The 19,279-nt window shown below is 38.5% G+C and overlaps 1 protein-coding gene across 1 annotated transcript in view; it reads right to left on the reverse strand.

Annotated features, from left to right (window-relative positions):
• Positions 1-203: 203 nt before the first annotated feature.
• Src42A (Tyrosine-protein kinase Src42A) overlaps positions 204-19,279 on the reverse strand; it is a 200,136-nt gene continuing 181,060 nt past the window's right edge. Inside the window, exons 8-9 of the mRNA XM_071690578.1 lie at positions 4,202-4,358; positions 204-3,910 (exon numbers count right to left, since the gene is read on the reverse strand). Coding sequence (XP_071546679.1) covers positions 3,699-3,910; positions 4,202-4,358 — 369 coding nt within the window. The 3' untranslated portion in view covers positions 204-3,698. The remainder of the gene's footprint in view (positions 3,911-4,201; positions 4,359-19,279) is intronic.

The following is a 19,279-nucleotide window of genomic DNA, read 5'->3' on the forward strand; positions in this document are numbered from 1 at the left end:
AGTCATGAACGCCTTTCTGTATAACTGCTATTAAAAACCCAAGTTCCAGTTGTACAGAATGACATTGTATTGGGGCTGTTGACGTTACATTAACCCATTCCATTCATTGTTGTGTCACCTGTGCAGTGTCAGCAATCCTAACATTTCCCTCTCGAAGTTTAGATATAAACAATGTTTCTTTGGTTTTCTAGGTTAATTACATATTTCTGACCATTATAAAAAAATTTATTATCCAAAATTTAGCAATTTAGATTAATACAAATATTGGATTTATTTCTTATAGAATAAAAATCTATAATTACAAAAATGGACAACATTTTTTTTAATGGACTGAACTAAAAATCACTCAGAATTCCACAAGCAGTATGGTTTGTGTAATCAAAAGTTTTCAAGAATCTAAGACACTTCCTTATTCCCAACTTCGTTCAGGAGATTGGGTTTGCATACTCCCAAGCATGCTTATGTAAACTTTGAAATCTATGTAAACTTTACAATTTCATGCATACTTTATGGAATGAAAGTATACTGTTAACACTTGCTCATGATACAATACTTGCCATACAGAGGGCCTTGAATATGCAAACAACTTGATATCACAAACGTGTTACTTCAAGGGTAAACTTCCAAGGATCAAGCTCATCCAAATGATACTAAATCCACGGTGGAATGTATTGTTTCTGTCACCTAATGAAAAAGCTTGAAAACTGACAATAATCATTAAAGGCTGATCATTCTTGAACATATTTTCATGCCAATCACTACAGCTGATGCAAAAATAATCAGCAACTATGTAATTCATAACTTTACTGGAAACATTACTTTCATATCTTCCATCAGTTTTATCATAGAGTTCACTTAATAAAAGCTTTATCAAACTATTCCTTCCCTGCTGCTACTCATTGTTTTAACGCCACATCTCAACATCTACAGATGAACTAACTTTATACCTGCTTCATTATTAATAATGCATATTACTGTTTGTCAACAGTAGAGGGAACAAGAACTGGGAGGAAAAAAGTTTTACCATAAGTTCAGTTCACAAGTACATTCCTTAAAAAAATTCAGGTGTTTTAACATGCACCATGAAAAAAAAAATGTATGCCTACACAAACACAAACATTCCTGAATACATACACATACACATGCCAATATGATTAGCCCCCCTCATCTTGTAGTACTAGATCCTTGCCATTTGAATGCTCTGAGTATTGTAGTTGTTATACACAAATATTTTGAATATGTAAATTCAAAAGCTTCTGTAATCAATCATGCCTACTAACTCTAATTAAATCTGTACAAGTTGCAAGGATTTCAGTACTTGTAAAAATGTTCATAATTCATGATGCACTCTAGAATTACTAAAGCCCCAATTTCTGGGTAAGACAGTGCAAAATCACTGCAAACTGTCTCACTGAAAGAATAAATTTGATATACATAAGGGTTCTAAAAACATCAAAGATTTTTCATTTCTTTTCTTAGCTGCACACAGACTAAAAAGCAAAACCTTGTTTACTCTTAACTTAACATTGCAATATGTTACCCATTCCACTTGAGTAACAAAACAAAAATCTATACAATGATATACAAATTTACAAAGATACTTCTTTTTGTGAAGCAGAAATCTTCTGCTACTTAGAGCATTTATTTTAAGATGGAAGTAACTGAAAACGTTGTAAAGCTCTGAAGCATGGAACAGGTATTCAGTGATCAACCAATGAAAGACATGATGGGAATAGGGTTACGAGGTTGACCTCAAAGAATAAAATCAAATGCGCATACTCAGGTATTTAGAAATATCTAATTTCAGTTGGTAAACTGACAACAAGGCATTTGGATGAGTGGGTAGAAGAAACGAACAAGGTATGAGAAATGTCACAATTAAGTGTATTCTGCATAATGAAATGAAAGTAGATACAAAAGATATGTCAAAAATTTTGAGATAGAACAACTAAAAGTCACTTGTTTTGTTCTTGCTGCACAAAAAATTCATTCAAACCCTGAGTGAATGAATTCTGTAACTGCACTAATAAGCCAGGTTCACTCGATCTTACAAGAAAATATCTAATGAAAAATTCAAAGAAAGAGCATATAAACAATCCTTGCCCAGTTACATGACAAACAACTGGTTCTAATTTTATATACAGGTTTGATTAATAAAGTTCACATGGAAGATGATGTAAATTACCCCTTTTCCATAATAAACACATGAATGGACATTCTTAATCCCCAGCATGATCAATGACTACTGGCTTTAATAAAATCAAAGAGAATTCTAATACATACATTAGAAATTGTGCAAGTCTGCCAACATGAGCATGGAAGTCAAACTTACTTTTTTTTCATATTCAATACTTTACCCATTTGAATTAGCAAATATTACCAGATTGAATACAACTTCTGTACTAAGCACAACCAAGATGCACTTGAATGTAACTATATATTTCTAATGGGAAATAATTTCAAAGTTGAGCATCAATAGCATTACTGACGTTAACACCATACACTTTTCATCCAGGAAATTTCAATCTAATCTTTGGTGCAATTCTAAGGCATTACATTTGGATGACAAAAACAATACTTTTTTAACATCTGAGACAATCCTAATCTGAGAGGTACAATTCACTACAGAGCCTCAAAATATCTATTCATATTGCATAAAAGCTCCATATGTGAATCACAGTTCAAAAGATGGAAAAACAAATTTACAGGCTTAACATTATATTACCTTGACATCACTTATATCTTACACTGGGACTGCATTCATATTCTACAAATGACAACTACATATAAAGCATGTCATTCAGAATTCATTTTCAAAAAGAACAAGAAATACTTCTTAAACTTACTTTTCACTGTGTAAAAGCATACAGTGTTATTTGCATTCAAGTGAAAGGGTAAATGTCCTTATTACCTGATGTCTAGCACTTTCACAAGTGTTCTTATCACTTATACACCAATTAATGACTGGCTTACAGTTTCCCTGAAAACATGTATCACAATCCCTCCTGCTAGTAAATGTGATTGACTACTAAAGTGTCTTTCAACTCAAGTCATTACTGCAATGCCATTCTGGGTTACAGGCAGCAGCCAGTATTACCTTGAGCCACACTGCCGTCTGATACCCAACAACAGTTTATATAGTTCATAATTAAATGGTTGTAGTTTATATACACTTCAAATTGGTGGAACATATAAACAGGGCAATCATCATCCAAATAACCTAGATACATCCATAAAAGTTAATATATTGATTACAGTCTTCCAGTCTAAGAGTATTTTGACAATGGCCATTCTTTTAAACTCTATTAAACTGGATCACTTAAGATACCAATATATTACAAAGTAAACTGTGGCTGATACACCTGTTCTCTTTTATGGAGACAAGAAAGTAATTAGCTGTCATGGCTAATCACCCGGCACATTCAATACCCACCATCTGACATAGATAATGTGAAGGAGTGATAATTCTCCATCAGACTAGCCTTTCCAAAGCCATAACCCAAGATTATTCTTCTATGCCCATGTCCACCTATTTATCCACAAGGAAGCTTATATTTGATCCAAGTTTGATTCTGCAGCCATAATTTCAAAATAGAAATGAGCTCCATATCAACATGGTCTGAGCATTAATACTATGTAAAAGCTGGATACAACTCCATGTCATTACAGCCACCAGATCTGGGCTTCATTACCGAGGGTCAGTAAGCCACTGCTGCTTCCTTATATTCAGAACCTTCCAAGGTGAAGAAGTCCTCCAATTTCCAAGTCAAGGTTTCAAAGGTTGGTCTTTTCATGGGATCCTTATGCCAACATTCAACCATGATGTCGTAAAGTGCTGCGGGACAGCCAGGAGGTGGAGGCATACGATATCCATGTTCAACTTGGTGTAGGACTTCAGCATTGGTCATACCTGAAGCGGACAATAAATAACTGTTGAAACATATGCAATGCAACTAAATGATTGAAAACATATAAATAAACAAATAAGCATACCGAAGAATCCATAAAGTATTTTTTTTTGTGTATCAAAAAATAAAGGTATATAAACAATACTGACAAAAAAAAAACTATTCACTACAACCAGGGTGTAGACTATCAATGAGGTGTGAAACAAGAATGTTGACTGGTACTTTAACATGAATTTTCCAATTACAAATTTTTTGATGATCTGGGGAGATAAAAAAATCAGTACAATGCATACCTGGATAAGGTATACGTCCATAAGTAATGAGTTCAGTAAGAAGAATACCAAACGACCATACATCACTCTTGATAGAGAACTTTGAATAGTTCGCTGCTTCAGGTGCTGTCCATTTTATTGGGAAACGAGCACCAACTCTTGCCTCATATTCATCTTCCTGTAGACACAAGATGGTTAATAAGCACTGATGATCATTCGATATTGAGACCCAACCTGACTCTTGCTCTCTCTTTACGTCAATACACTTTGACTGTACTTCTCATTCACTTTCCCACACTCTGCTCCCTTTTTCACACTCCATAATTTTCATGTTTCATGAGACTCAAGACTTACTCAAAACAAAAAGCAAACTATCATCAAAAGCATTGTCTCATTATCAAATAATTAGCTTCACAAAAAAATTCATACACAATGCACAGTTTACTTGGAAACAAAAATGTATATTAATGTATGTATGTATGTATGTATGTATATTTATTCATTTATCTATTCCTTATACTCTGTCAGTGTCTCCCGCGTTAGCGAGGTAGCGCAAGGAAACAGACAAAAGAATGGCCCAACCTACCTACATATACATGTATATACATACATGTCCACACACACACACACACATATACATACCTATACATTTCAATGTATGCATATATATACATATACAGACTTATACATCTATCTATTTATTCATTCATCATACTTTTTCGCTGTCTCCTGTGTTAGCGAGGTAGCGTAAGGAAACAGACGAAAGAATGGCCCAACCTACCCACATACACATGTATATACATACATGTCCACACACGCACATATACATACCTATACATTTTAACGTATACATACATATTGGAAAGGATCACAATTGTGCGCGTGATCAAGATATTCCTACGAGTCCACGGGGAAAATGAAACACGAAAATTTCCCAAGTGCACTTTCGTGTAATAATCACATCATCAGGGGAGACACAAGAGAGAGATATAACAGTCAGTTGATATACATCGAAGAGACGAAGCTAGGACGCCATTTGGTAAACATGTGATTGTCCAAAACATACAACGAGCGTTCATAAACTTATCATTTTACAAATCTTATCAACAATAAAGTTATCTAATTTGTACAGACCATCACTAATATTAAGATTATAATTCTTTGTGTATTTACTAATAGAAGATTCAATGATACTTCTCTTGGTAATAGAGTTAAAATTAATAACTGAGATGGCGTTACTCCAGTCAATACAATGATCATAGTTTTTAACATGATTAAACAAGGCATTTGATTCTTGTCCCGTTCTTATACTATATTTATGTTACTGAAATCTAACAGAAAGATCCTTACCAGTCTGACCAACATAAAATTTATCACAGTTTCCACAAGGAACTTTATAGATGCAACCAGACTGGTAAGGATCTTTCTGTTAGACTTCAGCAACATAAATATAGTATAAGAACGGGACAAGAATCAAATGCCTTGTTTAATCATGTTAAAAACTATGATCATTGTATTGACTGGAGTAACGCCATCTCAGTTATTAATTTTAACTCTATTACCAAGAGAAGTATCATTGAATCTTCTATTAGTAAATACACAAAGAATTATAATCTTAATATTAGTGATGGTCTGTACAAATTAGATAACTTTATTGTTGATAAGATTTGTAAAATGATAAGTTTATGAACGCTCGTTGTATGTTTTGGACAATCACATGTTTACCAAATGGCGTCCTAGCTTCGTCTCTTCGATGTATATCAACTGACTGTTATATCTCTCTCTTGTGTCTCCCCTGATGATGTGATTATTACACGAAAGTGCACTTGGGAACTTTTCGTGTTTCATTTTCCCTGTGGACTCATAGGAATACATACATATATATATATATATACACAGACATATACATATACACATGTACACATCCATGGGGAAATGAAACACATTAAGTTCCCAAGTGCACTTTCATGTAATAATCACATCATCAGGGGAAATACAAGAAAGAAATATAACAGTCAGTTGATATGCAATGAAGAGACATAGCTAGGACACCATTTGGTAAAGAAGTGACTGTCCGAATAGAGGTCAGGTGTGTCCAAGACAGACAAAGAGTGTATCAAACTTATTATGTGAACCAGATGGGGAATTGTTTACAAACTTTGCCAACAATAAAGTTATCCAATTTGTATAGACCTTCACTAATATCAAGGTTATAATTCTTTGTGTATTCAATTATAGAAGATTCAATAATATTTCTCGTGGTACTGGGGTTAGAGTTAATAATTGAGATAAACGACTCAGAATAGTCAGTTGATACACAAGTTAGAGAAGTAGCTAAGATACCATTGGTAAACAAGCATTAACAGATGGTGGTGTTTGGGTTGGTGTGTTCAGGTCTGGCAACATGTCAATTTTTTTTTTTTATCATATGGACAAAAAAGGGAACTGTTTATAAATTTTGCCTACAATAAAGCTATCCAATTTGTATAGACCTTCACTGATATTAATGTTAAAATTTCAGTGTATTTAATGACAGAAGATTCAGTGATATTTCTTATGGTAAAGGAGTTACAGTTAATATCTTAATTGGCATTGCTCCAGTCAATACAATAGCCATAATTTTTAACATGATTAAACAAAGCATTTGATACTTGCCCTGCTCTCATACTATATTTAAGTTGCTTAACTCTAACATAAAGATCCTACCAGTCTGCCCAACATAAACATATTAGAATTTTTACAAGATATTCTGTAAACACAATTCGCAGAAGTTAATGACCTCTTAGAATATTTGGTTGATGTCTTGATAATACCACTTTACCCTTTTAAAAATATTTTTTCTAAGTGATAAAACTATGCATAAAATACAGTGTATTTCAGTTTAATGGAGATTAATGATGCTCAGAAACTTGATATGGCGATGGGTAACCCTCTCTCACCAGTATTATCTTTACATGGAATTCTTTGAAACAAAATTACTACGGGATATCTTACCCTCTAATGCAATTTGGTTTTGGCATATGGATGATGTTCTTTGTATTTGGTCAACAAACAAAAACTTACAAACATTTCTCCCTCTACTTAACAATTTAGTACCTTATATCAACTTCATAGTAGAAGTGGAAAATAATTCATGCTACGATCTTTAGATTGCATGATCCACAGAGACTGAAACATGTTGAGTTTAGCATACACAAAATACCCACCAATGTTTTTTCATATATTCATTATTACTCAACTACACATGACAGCATTAAATCATCATCATTCCAGTCGATGTTCATTAAGACATTACATATATGCAGTCTGGAATTTCATAATGATAAGTTTGGGGAGATATATTGTATTGGATCCAAGTTAAAATTCCTAGATCTTTCACTGATAAATCCCTCAAGATGGCAAAGAAATTTTATAAAAGTTAAACCTAAACCTCACCTTGATACCAAGTATCTTTTAATTCTCCCTTTTAGTGACAATTTTACAATACTTCCCAAGTTGCTTAAATCCTTTAATGTAAATGTAACTTTCATCAATAACAATGCTATAAAGAATATTTTAATCAAAAACACCAGAAAATTCTGCAGGTTGTGTTTACACAATATCTTATAAATATTGTAATGTTTTATGATAGCAGACTGGCAAGGATCTTTATGTTAGACTTAATGAACATAAATATAGTATAAGAACATGACAAGAATCCAATACTTTGTTTAATCATGTTAAAAATTATGACCACTGTATTGACTGGAGCAATGCCAATTAAGCTATCAACTGTAACTCCTTTATCAATGAATCTTCCGTTATAAAATACCCAAAGAATTGTAACAAATATTAGTGAAGGTCTATAAAAAATGGACAGCTTTATCGTAGACAAAATCTGTAAAAAAAGAAAAAAATTCCCTTTCTTGTCGACATAACATTTCTTTTACAAGCATGTTGCCAGAACCGAACATCTCCATCTGGTAACACTTGTTTAACAATGGCGTCTTAAAATACGTCTCTTCCTTATATATCAACTAACTTTTCTGCGTCTTCTATCTCATATCTCCCCTGACAATGTGATCATTACATAAAATTGCACTTGGGAACTTATGGTGTTTCATTTTCCTGTTTTGTACTAGATCACGTGCACTACTGTGACCTCTTGCTATATACGTGTGTGTGTGTGTGTGTGTGTGTGTGTGTGTGTGTGTGTGTGTGTATATATTATTATTATTATCATATTATACTTTGTGTTGCTGTCTCCTATGACAGCGAGGTAGCGCAAGGAAACATACAAAAGAATGGCCCAACCCACCCACATACACACGTATATACATACACGTCCACACACACAAAATATACATAACTATACATTTCAACGTATACATATATATACATACACAGACATATACATATATACACATGTACATAAATCATACTTGCTGCCTTTATTCATTCCTGTCGCCATCCCAAAACACATGAAATGACAACCCCTCCTCCCGCGTGCATACAAAGTAGTGCTAGGAAAAGACAACAAAGGCCACATTTGTTCACATTCAGTCTCGAGCTATCATGTATAATGCACCGAAACCACAGTTCCCTTTCCATATCCAGGCCCCACAAAACTTTCCATGGTTTACCCCAGATGCTTCATATGCCCTGGTTCAATCCATTGACAGCTCATTGACCCCGGTATACCACATCGTTCCAATTCACTCTATTCCTTGCAAACCTTTCACCCTCCTGCATGTTCAGGCCCCAATTGCTGAAAATCTTTTTCACTCCATCCTTCCACCTCCAATTTGGTTTCCCACTTCTCGTTCCCTCCACCTCTGACACATATATCCTCTGTCAATCTTTCCTCACTCATTCTCTCCATGTGACCAAACCATTTCAATACACCCTCTTCTGCTCTCTCAACCACACTTTTTTTATTACCACACATCTCTCTTACCCATTCATTACTTAATCAAACCACCTCACACCAAATACTGTCATCAAACATTTCATTTCCAACACATCCACCCTCCTCCGCACAACCATATAACATTGTTGGAACTACTATTCCTTCAAATATACCCATTTTTGCTCTTTGAGATACCTTTCTTGCCTTCTGCACATTCTTCAACACCCCCAGAACTTTTGCCCCCTCCCTCGCCCTGTGACTCACTTCTGCTTCCATGGTTCTATCCGTTGCTAAATCCACTCCCAGATATCTAAAACATTTCATTCCTCCAGTCTTTCTCCATTCAAACTTACCTCCCAATTTACTTGTCCCTCAACCTTGCTCTTACTCACATTTACTCTCAGCTTTCTTCTTTCACACACTTTACCAAACTCAGTCACCAACTTCTGCAGTTTCTCACTCAAATCAGCCACCAGCACTGTATCATCAGCGAACAACAACTGATTCACTTCCCAAGCCCTCTCATCAACAACAGACTGCATACTTGCCCCTTTCTCCAAAACTCTTGCATTCACCTCCCTATGAACCCCAGTACCAATTTCAATCAAATTGTCCTAGTATTACCTAGGATCTCTCTAAAGACTGCACTACCTCTAGTAGCAGGGAAGAGTAAACTCCTCTGGAATGAAAAGTTCTCTGATAAGACTAAAGATAACTCTTCACTTGCAGTGTAATCTCTTGCAAGTGGGTGGGTTTGGATGGTATTGCAGTGGAATTCATTAAAAAAAAGGGGTGACTGTTTTGTTGAAAGGTCAGTAAGGATATCAATGTATGTATGGTTAATGGTGAAGTGCATGAGGATTGGCGACAAAGGCAAAGGGGATATAGGCGAGTGTTCAAACTACAGAGGTATGAGTTTGTTGACTATTCTTGGGAAATTATATGAGAGGGTATTGACTGAGAGGGTAAAGGCATGTACAGAGCATCAGATTGGGAAAGAGCAATGTGGTTTCAGAAGTGGTAGAGGATGTGTGGATCAGGTGTTTTCTTTGAAGAATGTATGTGAGAAATACTTAGAAAAACAGATGGATTTGTATGTAGCATTTATGGATCTGGAGAAAGCATATGATAGAGTTGATAAGAGATGCTTTGTGGAAGGCATTAAGAGTATATAGTGGAGGAGGTAAGTTGCTAGAAGCAGTGAAAAGCTTTTATCAAGGACGTAAGACTTGTGTAAAAGTAGGAAGAGAGGAAACTGACTGGTTCCCAGTGAATGTTGGTTTGGGGCAGGGGTGTGTGATGCCTCCATGGTTGTTTAATATGTTCATGGATGGGGTTGTTAGGGAGGTGAATGCAAGTTTTGGAGAGGGGGCAAGTATGCAGTCTGTTGTGGATGAGAGGGCTTGGGAAGTGAGTTAGTTGTTGTTCAGTGATGATCAAACACGGGTCACTGATTTGGGTGAGAAACTGCAGAAGTTGGCGACTGAGTTTGGTAAAGTGTGTGAAAGAAGAATTCAGAGTAAATGTGAATAAGAGCAAGGTTATTAGGTTCAGCAGGGTTGAGGGACAAGTTAATTGGGAGGTAAGTTTGAATGGAGAAAACTGGAAGAAGTGTTTTGAATATCTGGTAGTGGATTTAGCAGCAGATGGAACCACGGAAGCAGAAATGAGTCACAAGGTGGGGGAGGGGCGAATGTTCAAGTTGAAGAATGTGTGGAAGGCAAGAACGTTATCTCAGAGAGCAAAAATGGGTATGTTTGAAGGAATAGTAGTGCCAACAATGTTATATGGTAGCGAGGCATGGGCAATAGATAAGGGTGTTGGAAATGAAATGTTTGAGGACAATATGTGGTGTGAGGTGGTTTGATTGAGTAATTAATGAAAGAGTACGAGAGATGTGTAATAATAAAAAGAGTGTGGTTGAGGGAGTCGAAGAGGGTGTATTGAAATGGTTTGGTCACATGGAAAGAATGAGTGAGGAAAGATTGACAAAGAGGATATACATGTTAGAGGTGGAGGGAACGAGGAGAAGTGGGAGACCAAATTGGAGGTGGAAGGATGGAGTGAAAAAGATTTTGAGCAATCAGGGACTGAAGATACAAGAGGAAGAAAGGCAAGCAAGGAATAGAGTGAATTGGAACGATGTGGTACACATGGGTCGACGTGCTGTCACTGGATTGAACCAAGGCCTTTGAAGCGTCTGGGTTAAACCATGAAATCTTGTGGGGCCTGGATGTGGAAAGGGAGACGTGGTTTCGGTGCATTACACATGACAGCTAGAGACTGAGTCCTAGTGCCACTTCACATAGGGTTAAGGGGGGTGCTGTTTCATGTGTACTGGAGTGGTGATGGGAATGGATGAAGGTAGCAAGGATGAATACGTACATGTGTATATATGTAAATATCTGTGAATGTATATGTATGTACACGTTGAAATGTATAGGCATGTATATGAGTGTGTGTGGCCATTTATGTAGAGGCATGTTTATGTGGGTGGGTTGGGCCATTCTTTCGTCGGTTTTCTTGCACTACCTCACTAACATGGGAGACAGCGACTAAGTATAATAAAATATTTTTTTTTTCTTTTTTTTTTTTAAGCCGCTGTCTCCCACGTTTGTGAGGTAGCACAAGGAAACAGACGAAAGAAATGGCTCAACCCACCCCCATACACATGTATATACATACACGTCCACACACGGAAATATACATACCTACACAGCTTTCCATGGTTTACCCCAGACGCTTCACATGCCTTGATTCAATCCACTGACAGAACATCAACCCCGGTATACCACATCGATCCAACTCACTCTATTCCTTGCCCTCCTTTCACCCTCCTGCATGTTCAGGCCCCGATCACACAAAATCTTTTTCACTCCATCTTTCCACCTCCAATTTGGTCTCCCTCTTCTCCTTGTTCCCTCCACCTCCGACACATATATCCTCTTGGTCAATCTTTCCTCACTTATTCTCTCCATGTGCCCAAACCATTTCAAAACACCCTCTTCCGCTCTCTCAACCACACACTTTTTATTTCCACACATCTCTCTTACCCTTACCTTACTTACTCGATCAAACCACCTCACATTGTTCTCAAACATCTCATTTCCAGCACATCCACCCTCCTGTGCACAACTCTATCCATAGCCCACGCCTCGCAACCATACAACATTGTTGGAACCACTATTCCTTCAAACATACCCATTTTTGCTTTCCAAGATAATGTTCTCGACTTCCACACATTCTGCAAGGCTCCCAGGATTTTCGCCCCCTCCCCCAACCTATGATCCACTTCCGCTTCCATGGTTCCATCCACTGCCAGATCCACTCCCAGATATCTAAAACACTTTACTTCCTCCAGTTTTTCTCCATTCAAACTTACCTCCCAATTGCCTTGACCCTCAACCCTACTGTACCTAATAACCTTGCTCTTATTCACATTTACTCTTAACTTTCTTCTTTCACACACTTTACCAAACTCAGTCACCAGCTTCTGCAGTTTCTCACATGAATCAGCCACCAGCGCTGTATCATCAGCGAACAACAACTAACTCACTTCCCAAGCTCTCTCATCCACAACAGACTTCATACTTGCCCCTCTTTCCAAAACTCTTGCATTCACCTCCCTAACAACCCCATCCATAAACAAATCAAACAACCATGGAGACATCACACACCCCTGCCACAAACCTACATTCACTGACAACCAATCCCTTTCCTCTCTTCCTACATGTACACATGCCTTACATCCTCGATAAAAACTTTTCACTGCTTCTAACAACTTGCCTCCCACACCATATATTCTTAATACCTTCCACAGAGCATCTCTATCAACTCTATCATATGCCTTCTCCAGATCCATAAATGCTACATACAAATCCATTTGCTTTTCTAAGTATTTCTCACATACATTCTTCGAAGCAAACACCTGATCCACACATCCTCTACCACTTCTGAAACCACACTGCTCTTCCCCAATCTCATCCTCTGTACATGCCTTCACCCTCTCAATCAATACCCTCCCATATAATTTACCAGGAATACTCAACAAACTTATACCTCTGTAATTTGAGCACTCGCTCTTATCCCCTTTGCCTTTGTACAATGGCACTATGCACGCATTCCGCCAATCATCAGGCACCTCACCATGAGTCATACATACATTAAATAACCTTACCAACCAGTCAACAATACAGTCACCCCCTTTTTTAATAAATTCCACTGCAATACCATCCAAACCTGCTGCCTTGCCGGCTTTCATCTTCCGCAAAGCTTTTACTACCTCTTCTCTGTTTACCAAATCATTTTCCCTAACCCTCTCACTCTGCACACCACCTCGACCAAAACACCCTATATCTGCCATTCTATCATCAAACACATTCAACAAACCTTCAAAATACTCACTCCATCTCCTTTTCACATCACCACTACTTGTTATCACCTCCCCATTTGCGCCCTTCACTGAAGTTCCCATTTGCTCCCTTGTCTTACGCACTTTATTTACCTCCTTCGAGAACATCTTTTTATTCTCCCTAAAATCTAATGATACTCTCTCACCCCAACTCTATATTTTGGATGGTATTGCAGTGGAGTTTATAAAAAAAAGGGGGGTGACTGTGTTTTTGACAGGTTGGTAAGGTTATTTAATATATGTATGACTCATGGTGAGGTGCCTGAGGACTGGCGGAATGCTTGAATAGTGCCATTGTACAAAGGCAAAGGGGATGAAAGTGAGTGCTCAAATTACAGATGTACAAGTTTGTTGACTATTTCTGGGAAATCATATGGGAGGGTACTGATTGAGAGGGTGAAGGCATGTGCAGAGCATCAGATTGGGGAAGAGCAGTGTGGTTTCAGAAGTGGTAGAGGATGTGTGGATCAGGTGTTTGCTTTGAAGAATGTATGTGAGAAATACATAGAAAAGCATATAGATTTGTATGTAGCATTTATGGATCTGGAGAAGGCATATGATAGAGTTGATAGAGATGCTCTGTGGAAGGTATTAAGAATATATGGTGTGGGAAGCAAAAGTTGTTAGAAGCAGTGAAAAGCTTTTATCGAGGATGTAAGGCATGTGTACGTGTAGGAAGAGTGGAAAGTGATTGGTTCTCAGCGAATGTTGGTTTGTGGCAGGGGTGTGTGATGTCTCCATGGTTGTTTAATTTGTTTATGGATGGGGTTGTTAGGGAGGTGAATGCAAGAGTTTTGGAAAGAAAGGTAAGTATGCAGTCTGTTGTGAATGAGAGAGCTTGGGAAGTGAGTCAGTTGTTGTTCGCTGATGATACAGCACTGCTGACTGATTCGGGTGAGAGACTGCAGAAACTGGTGACTGAGTTTGGTAAAGTGTGTGAAAGAAGAAAGCCGAGAGTAAATGTGAATAAGAGCAAGGTTATTAGCTAATAGTACAGTAGGGTTGAGGAACAAGTCAATTGGGAGGTAAGTTTGAATGGAGAAAATCTGGAGGAAGTGAAGTGTTTTAGATATCTGGGAGTGGATTTGGCAGCAGATGGATCCATGGAAGCGGAATTGAATCATAGGGCGGGGGAGAGGGCAAAAGTTTTGGGAGCACTGAAAAATGTGTGGAAGTTGAGAACATTATCTTGGAAAGCAAAAATGGGTATGTTTGAAGGAATAGTGGTTCCAACAATGTTATATGGTTGCGAGGCGTGGGATATAGATAGAGTTGTATGGAGGAGGGTGGATGTGCTGGAAATAAGATGTTTGAGGACAATAAGTGGTGTGAGGTGGTTTGATTAAGTAGAGATGTGTGGTAATAAAAAGAGTGTGGTTGAGAGAGCAGAAGAGGATGCTTTGAAATGGTTTGGTCACATGGAGAGAATGAGTGAGGAAAGATTGACAAAGAGGATATATGTGTCAGAGGTTGAGGGAACGAGGAGAATTGGGAGACCAAATTGGAGGTGGAAAGATGGAGTGAAAAAGATTTTGAGCGATCAGGGCCAGAACATGCAGGAGGGTGAAAGGCGTGCAAGGATTAGAGTGAACTGGAACGATGTGGTATACCGGGGTCTACATGCTGTCAATGGATTGAATCAGGGCATATGAACCATCTGGGGTAAACCATAGAAAGTTTTGTGGGGCCTGGATGTGGAAAGGGAGCTGTGGTTTCGTAGCATTACACATGACAGCTACAGACTAAGTGTGAACGAATGTGGCCTTTGTTATCTTTTCCTAGCGCTACCTCGCGCACATGCGGGGGGAGGGGTCTGTCATTTCATGTGTGGCGGGGGGGCAACAGCAATGAATAAGGGCAGTCAGTATGAATTATGTACACGTGTATATATGTATATGTCTGAGTGTGTGTATATATATGTATATGTGCATGTGTGGACGTGTATGCATATACATGTGCATGTGGGTGGGTTGGGCCATTCTTTCGTCTGTTTCCTTGTGCTACCTCGCTACTGCGGAAGACAGGAACAAAGTATAATAATAATAATAATAATAATAATAATAATAATAATAATAATAATAATTATAATAATAATAATAATGTGAGTAATGTGGCAGTTGAGGGAATAATTGGTATACATGGGGTGTTCAGTGTTGTAAATGGAAATGGTGAAGAGCTTGTAGATTTATGTGCTGAAAAAGGACTGATGATTGGGAATACCTGGTTTAAAAAGCGAGATATACATATGTATACTTACGTAAGTAGGAGAGATGGCCAGAGAGTGTTATTGGATTACGTGTTAATTGACAGGCGCGCGAAAGAGAGACTTTTGGATGTTAATGTGCTGAGAGGTGCAACTGGAGGGATGTCTGATCATTATCTTGTGGAGGCTAAGGTGAAGATTTGTATGGGTTTTCAGAAAAGAAGAGTGAATGTTGGGGTGAAGAGGGTGGTGAGAGTAAGTGAGCTTGGGAAGGAGACTTGTGTGAGGAAGTACCAGGAGAGACTGAGTACAGAATGGAAAAAGGTGAGAACAATGGAAGTAAGGGGAGTGGGGGAGGAATGGGATGTATTTAGGGAATCAGTGATGGATTGCGCAAAAGATGTTTGTGGCATGAGAAGAGAGGGAGGTGGGTTGATTAGAAAGGGTAGTGAGTGGTGGGATGAAGAAGTAAGAGTATTAGTGAAAGAGAAGAGAGAGGCATTTGGACTATTTTTGCAGGGAAAAATGAAATTGAGTGGGAGATGTATAAAAGAAAGAGACAGGAGGTCAAGAGAAAGGTGCAAGAGGTGAAAAAAAGGGCAAATGAGAGTTGGGGTGAGAGAGTATCATTAAATTTTTGGGAGAATAAAAAGATGTTCTGGAAGGAGGTAAATAAAGTGCGTAAGACAAGGTAGCAAATGGGGAGGTGATAACAAGTAGTGGTGATGTGAGAGGGAGATGGAGTGAGTATTTTGAAGGTTTGTTGAATGTGTTTGATGATAGAGTGGCAGATATAGGGTGTTTTGGTCGAGGTGGTGTGCAAAGTGAGAGGGTTAGGGAAAATGATTTGGTAAACAGAGAAGCGGTAGTAAAAGCTTTGCGGAAGATGAAAGCCGGCAAGGCAGCAGGTTTGGATGGTATTGCAGTGGAATTTATTAAAAAAGGGGGTGACTGTATTGTTGACTGGTTGGTAAGGTTATTTAATGTATGTATGACTCATGGTGAGGTGCCTGAGGATTGGCGGAATACGTGCATAGTGCCATTGTACAAAGGCAAAGGGGATAAGAGTGCTCAAATTACAGAGGTATAAGTTTGTTGAGTATTCCTGGTAAATTATATGGGAGGATATTGATTGAGAGGGTGAAGGCATGTACAGAGCATGAGATTGGGGAAGAGCAGTGTGGTTTCAGAAGTGGTAGAGGATGTGTGGATCAGGTGTTTGCTTTGAAGAATGTATGTGAGAAATACTTAGAAAAGCAAATGGATTTGTATGTAGCATTTATGGATCTGGAGAAGGCATATGATAGAGTTGATAGAGATGCTCTGTGGAAGGTATTAAGAATATATGGTGTGGGAGGCAAGTTGTTAGAAGCAGTGAAAAGTTTTTATCGAGGATGTAAGGCATGTGTACGTGCAGGAAAGAGGAAAGTGATTGGTTCTCAGTGAATGTAGGTTTGCGGCAGGGGTGTGTGATGTCTCCATGGTTGTTTAATTTGTTTATGGATGGGGTGGTTAGGGAGGTGAATGCAAGAGTTTTGGAAAGAGGGGCAAGTATGAAGTCTGTTGGGGATGAGAGAGCTTGGGAAGTGAGTCAGTTGTTGTTCGCTGATGATACAGCGCTGGTGGCTGATTCATGTGAGAAACTGCAGAAGCTGGTGACTGAGTTTGGTAAAGTGTGTGAAAGAAGAAAGTTAAGAGTAAATGTGAATAAGAGCAAGGTTATTAGGTACAGTAGGGTTGAGGGTCAAGGCAATTGGGAGGTAAGTTTGAATGGAGAAAAACTGGAGGAAGTGAAGTGTTTTAGATATCTGGGAGTGGATCTGGCAGCGGATGGAACCATGGAAGCGGAAGTGGATCATAGGGTCGGGGAGGGGGCGAAAATTCTGGGAGCCTTGAAGAATGTGTGGAAGTTGAGAACATTATCTCGGAAAGCAAAAATGGGTATGTTTGAAGGAATAGTGGTTCCAACAATGTTGTATGGTTGCGAGGCGTGGGCTATGGATAGAGTTGTGCGCAGGAGAATAGATGTGCTGGAAATGAGATGTTTGAGGACAATGTGTGGTGTGAGGTGGTTTGATCGAGTAAGTAACGTAAGGGTAAGAGAGATGTGTGGAAATAAAAAGAGCGTGGTTGAGAGAGCAGAAGAGGGTGTTTTGAAATGGTTCGGGCACATGGAGAGAATGAGTGAGGAAAGATTGACCAAGAGAATATATGTGTCGGAGGTGGAGGGAACGAGAAGAGGGAGACCAAATTGGAGGTGGAAAGATGGAGTGAAAAAGATTTTGTGTGATCGGGGCCTGAACATGCAGGAGGGTGAAAGGAGGGCAAGGAATAGAGTGAATTGGAGCGATGTGGTATACCGGGGTTGACGTGCTGTCAGCGGATTGAATCAAGGCATGTGAAGCGTCTGGGGTAAACCATGGAAAGCTGTGTAGGTATGTGTATTTGCGTGTGGGGAAGTATGTATATACATGTGTATGGGGGTGGGTTGGGCCATTTCTTTCGTCTGTTTCCTTGCGCTACCTCGCAAACGCGGGAGACAGCGACAAAGTATAAAAAAAAAAAAAAAAAAAAAAAAAATAATAATAATAATATCAATAATAATAATAGAGTGTAAGAAAGTAAACTTTAGACTGATATTGGTAAAACTGAAAGTGCATGGAGAGAGATGGGTGATTATTGGTGCATATGCACCTGGGCATGAGAAGAAAGACCATGAGAGGCAAGTGTTTTGGGAGTAGCTGAGTGAGTGTGTTAGTAGTTTTGATACACAAGACCGGGTTATAGTGATGGGTGATCTGAATGCAAAGGTGAGTAATCTGGCAGTTAAGGGGATAATTGGTGTACATGGGGTGTTCAGTGTTGTAAATGGAAATGGTGAAGAGCTTGTAGATTTATGTGCTGAAAAAGGACTGGTGATAGGGAATACCTGGTTTAAAAAGAGAGATATACATAAGTATACGTATGTAAGTAGGAGAGATGGCCAGAGAGAGTTAATGGATTATGTGTTAATTGATAGGCGCGCGAAAGAGAGACTTTTGAATGTTAATGTGCAGAGAGGTGCAACTGGAGGGATGTCTGATCATCATCTTGTGGAGGCAATAGTGAAGATTTGTAGAGGTTTTCAGAAAAGAAGAGAGAATGTTGGGATGAAGAGAGTGGTGAGAGTAAGTGAGCTTGGGAAGGAGACTTGTGTGAGGAAGTACCAGGAGAGACTGAGTTCAGAATGGAAAAAGGTGAGGACAAAGGACATAAGGGGAGTGGGGGAGGAATGGGATGTATTTAGGGAAGCAGTGATGGTTTGTGCAAAAGATGCTTGTGGCATGAGAAGCGTGGGAGGTTGGCAGATTAGAAAGGGTAGCGAGTGGTGGGATGAAGAAGCAAGATTATTAGTGAAAGAGAAGTGAGAGGCATTTGGATGATTTTTGTTGGGAAATAATGCAAATGAGTGGGAGATGTATAAAAGAAAGAGGCAGGAGGTCAAGAGAAAGATGCAAGAGGTGAAAAAGAGGGCAAATGAGAGTTGGGGTGAGAGAGTATCATCAAATTTTAGGGAGGATAAGATGTTTTGGAAGGAGGTAAATAAAGAGCATAAGA

The sequence above is a fragment of the Panulirus ornatus genome, chromosome 48 (assembly GCF_036320965.1).
Source record: "Panulirus ornatus isolate Po-2019 chromosome 48, ASM3632096v1, whole genome shotgun sequence".
Taxonomy (NCBI): Eukaryota; Metazoa; Arthropoda; class Malacostraca; order Decapoda; family Palinuridae; genus Panulirus; species Panulirus ornatus.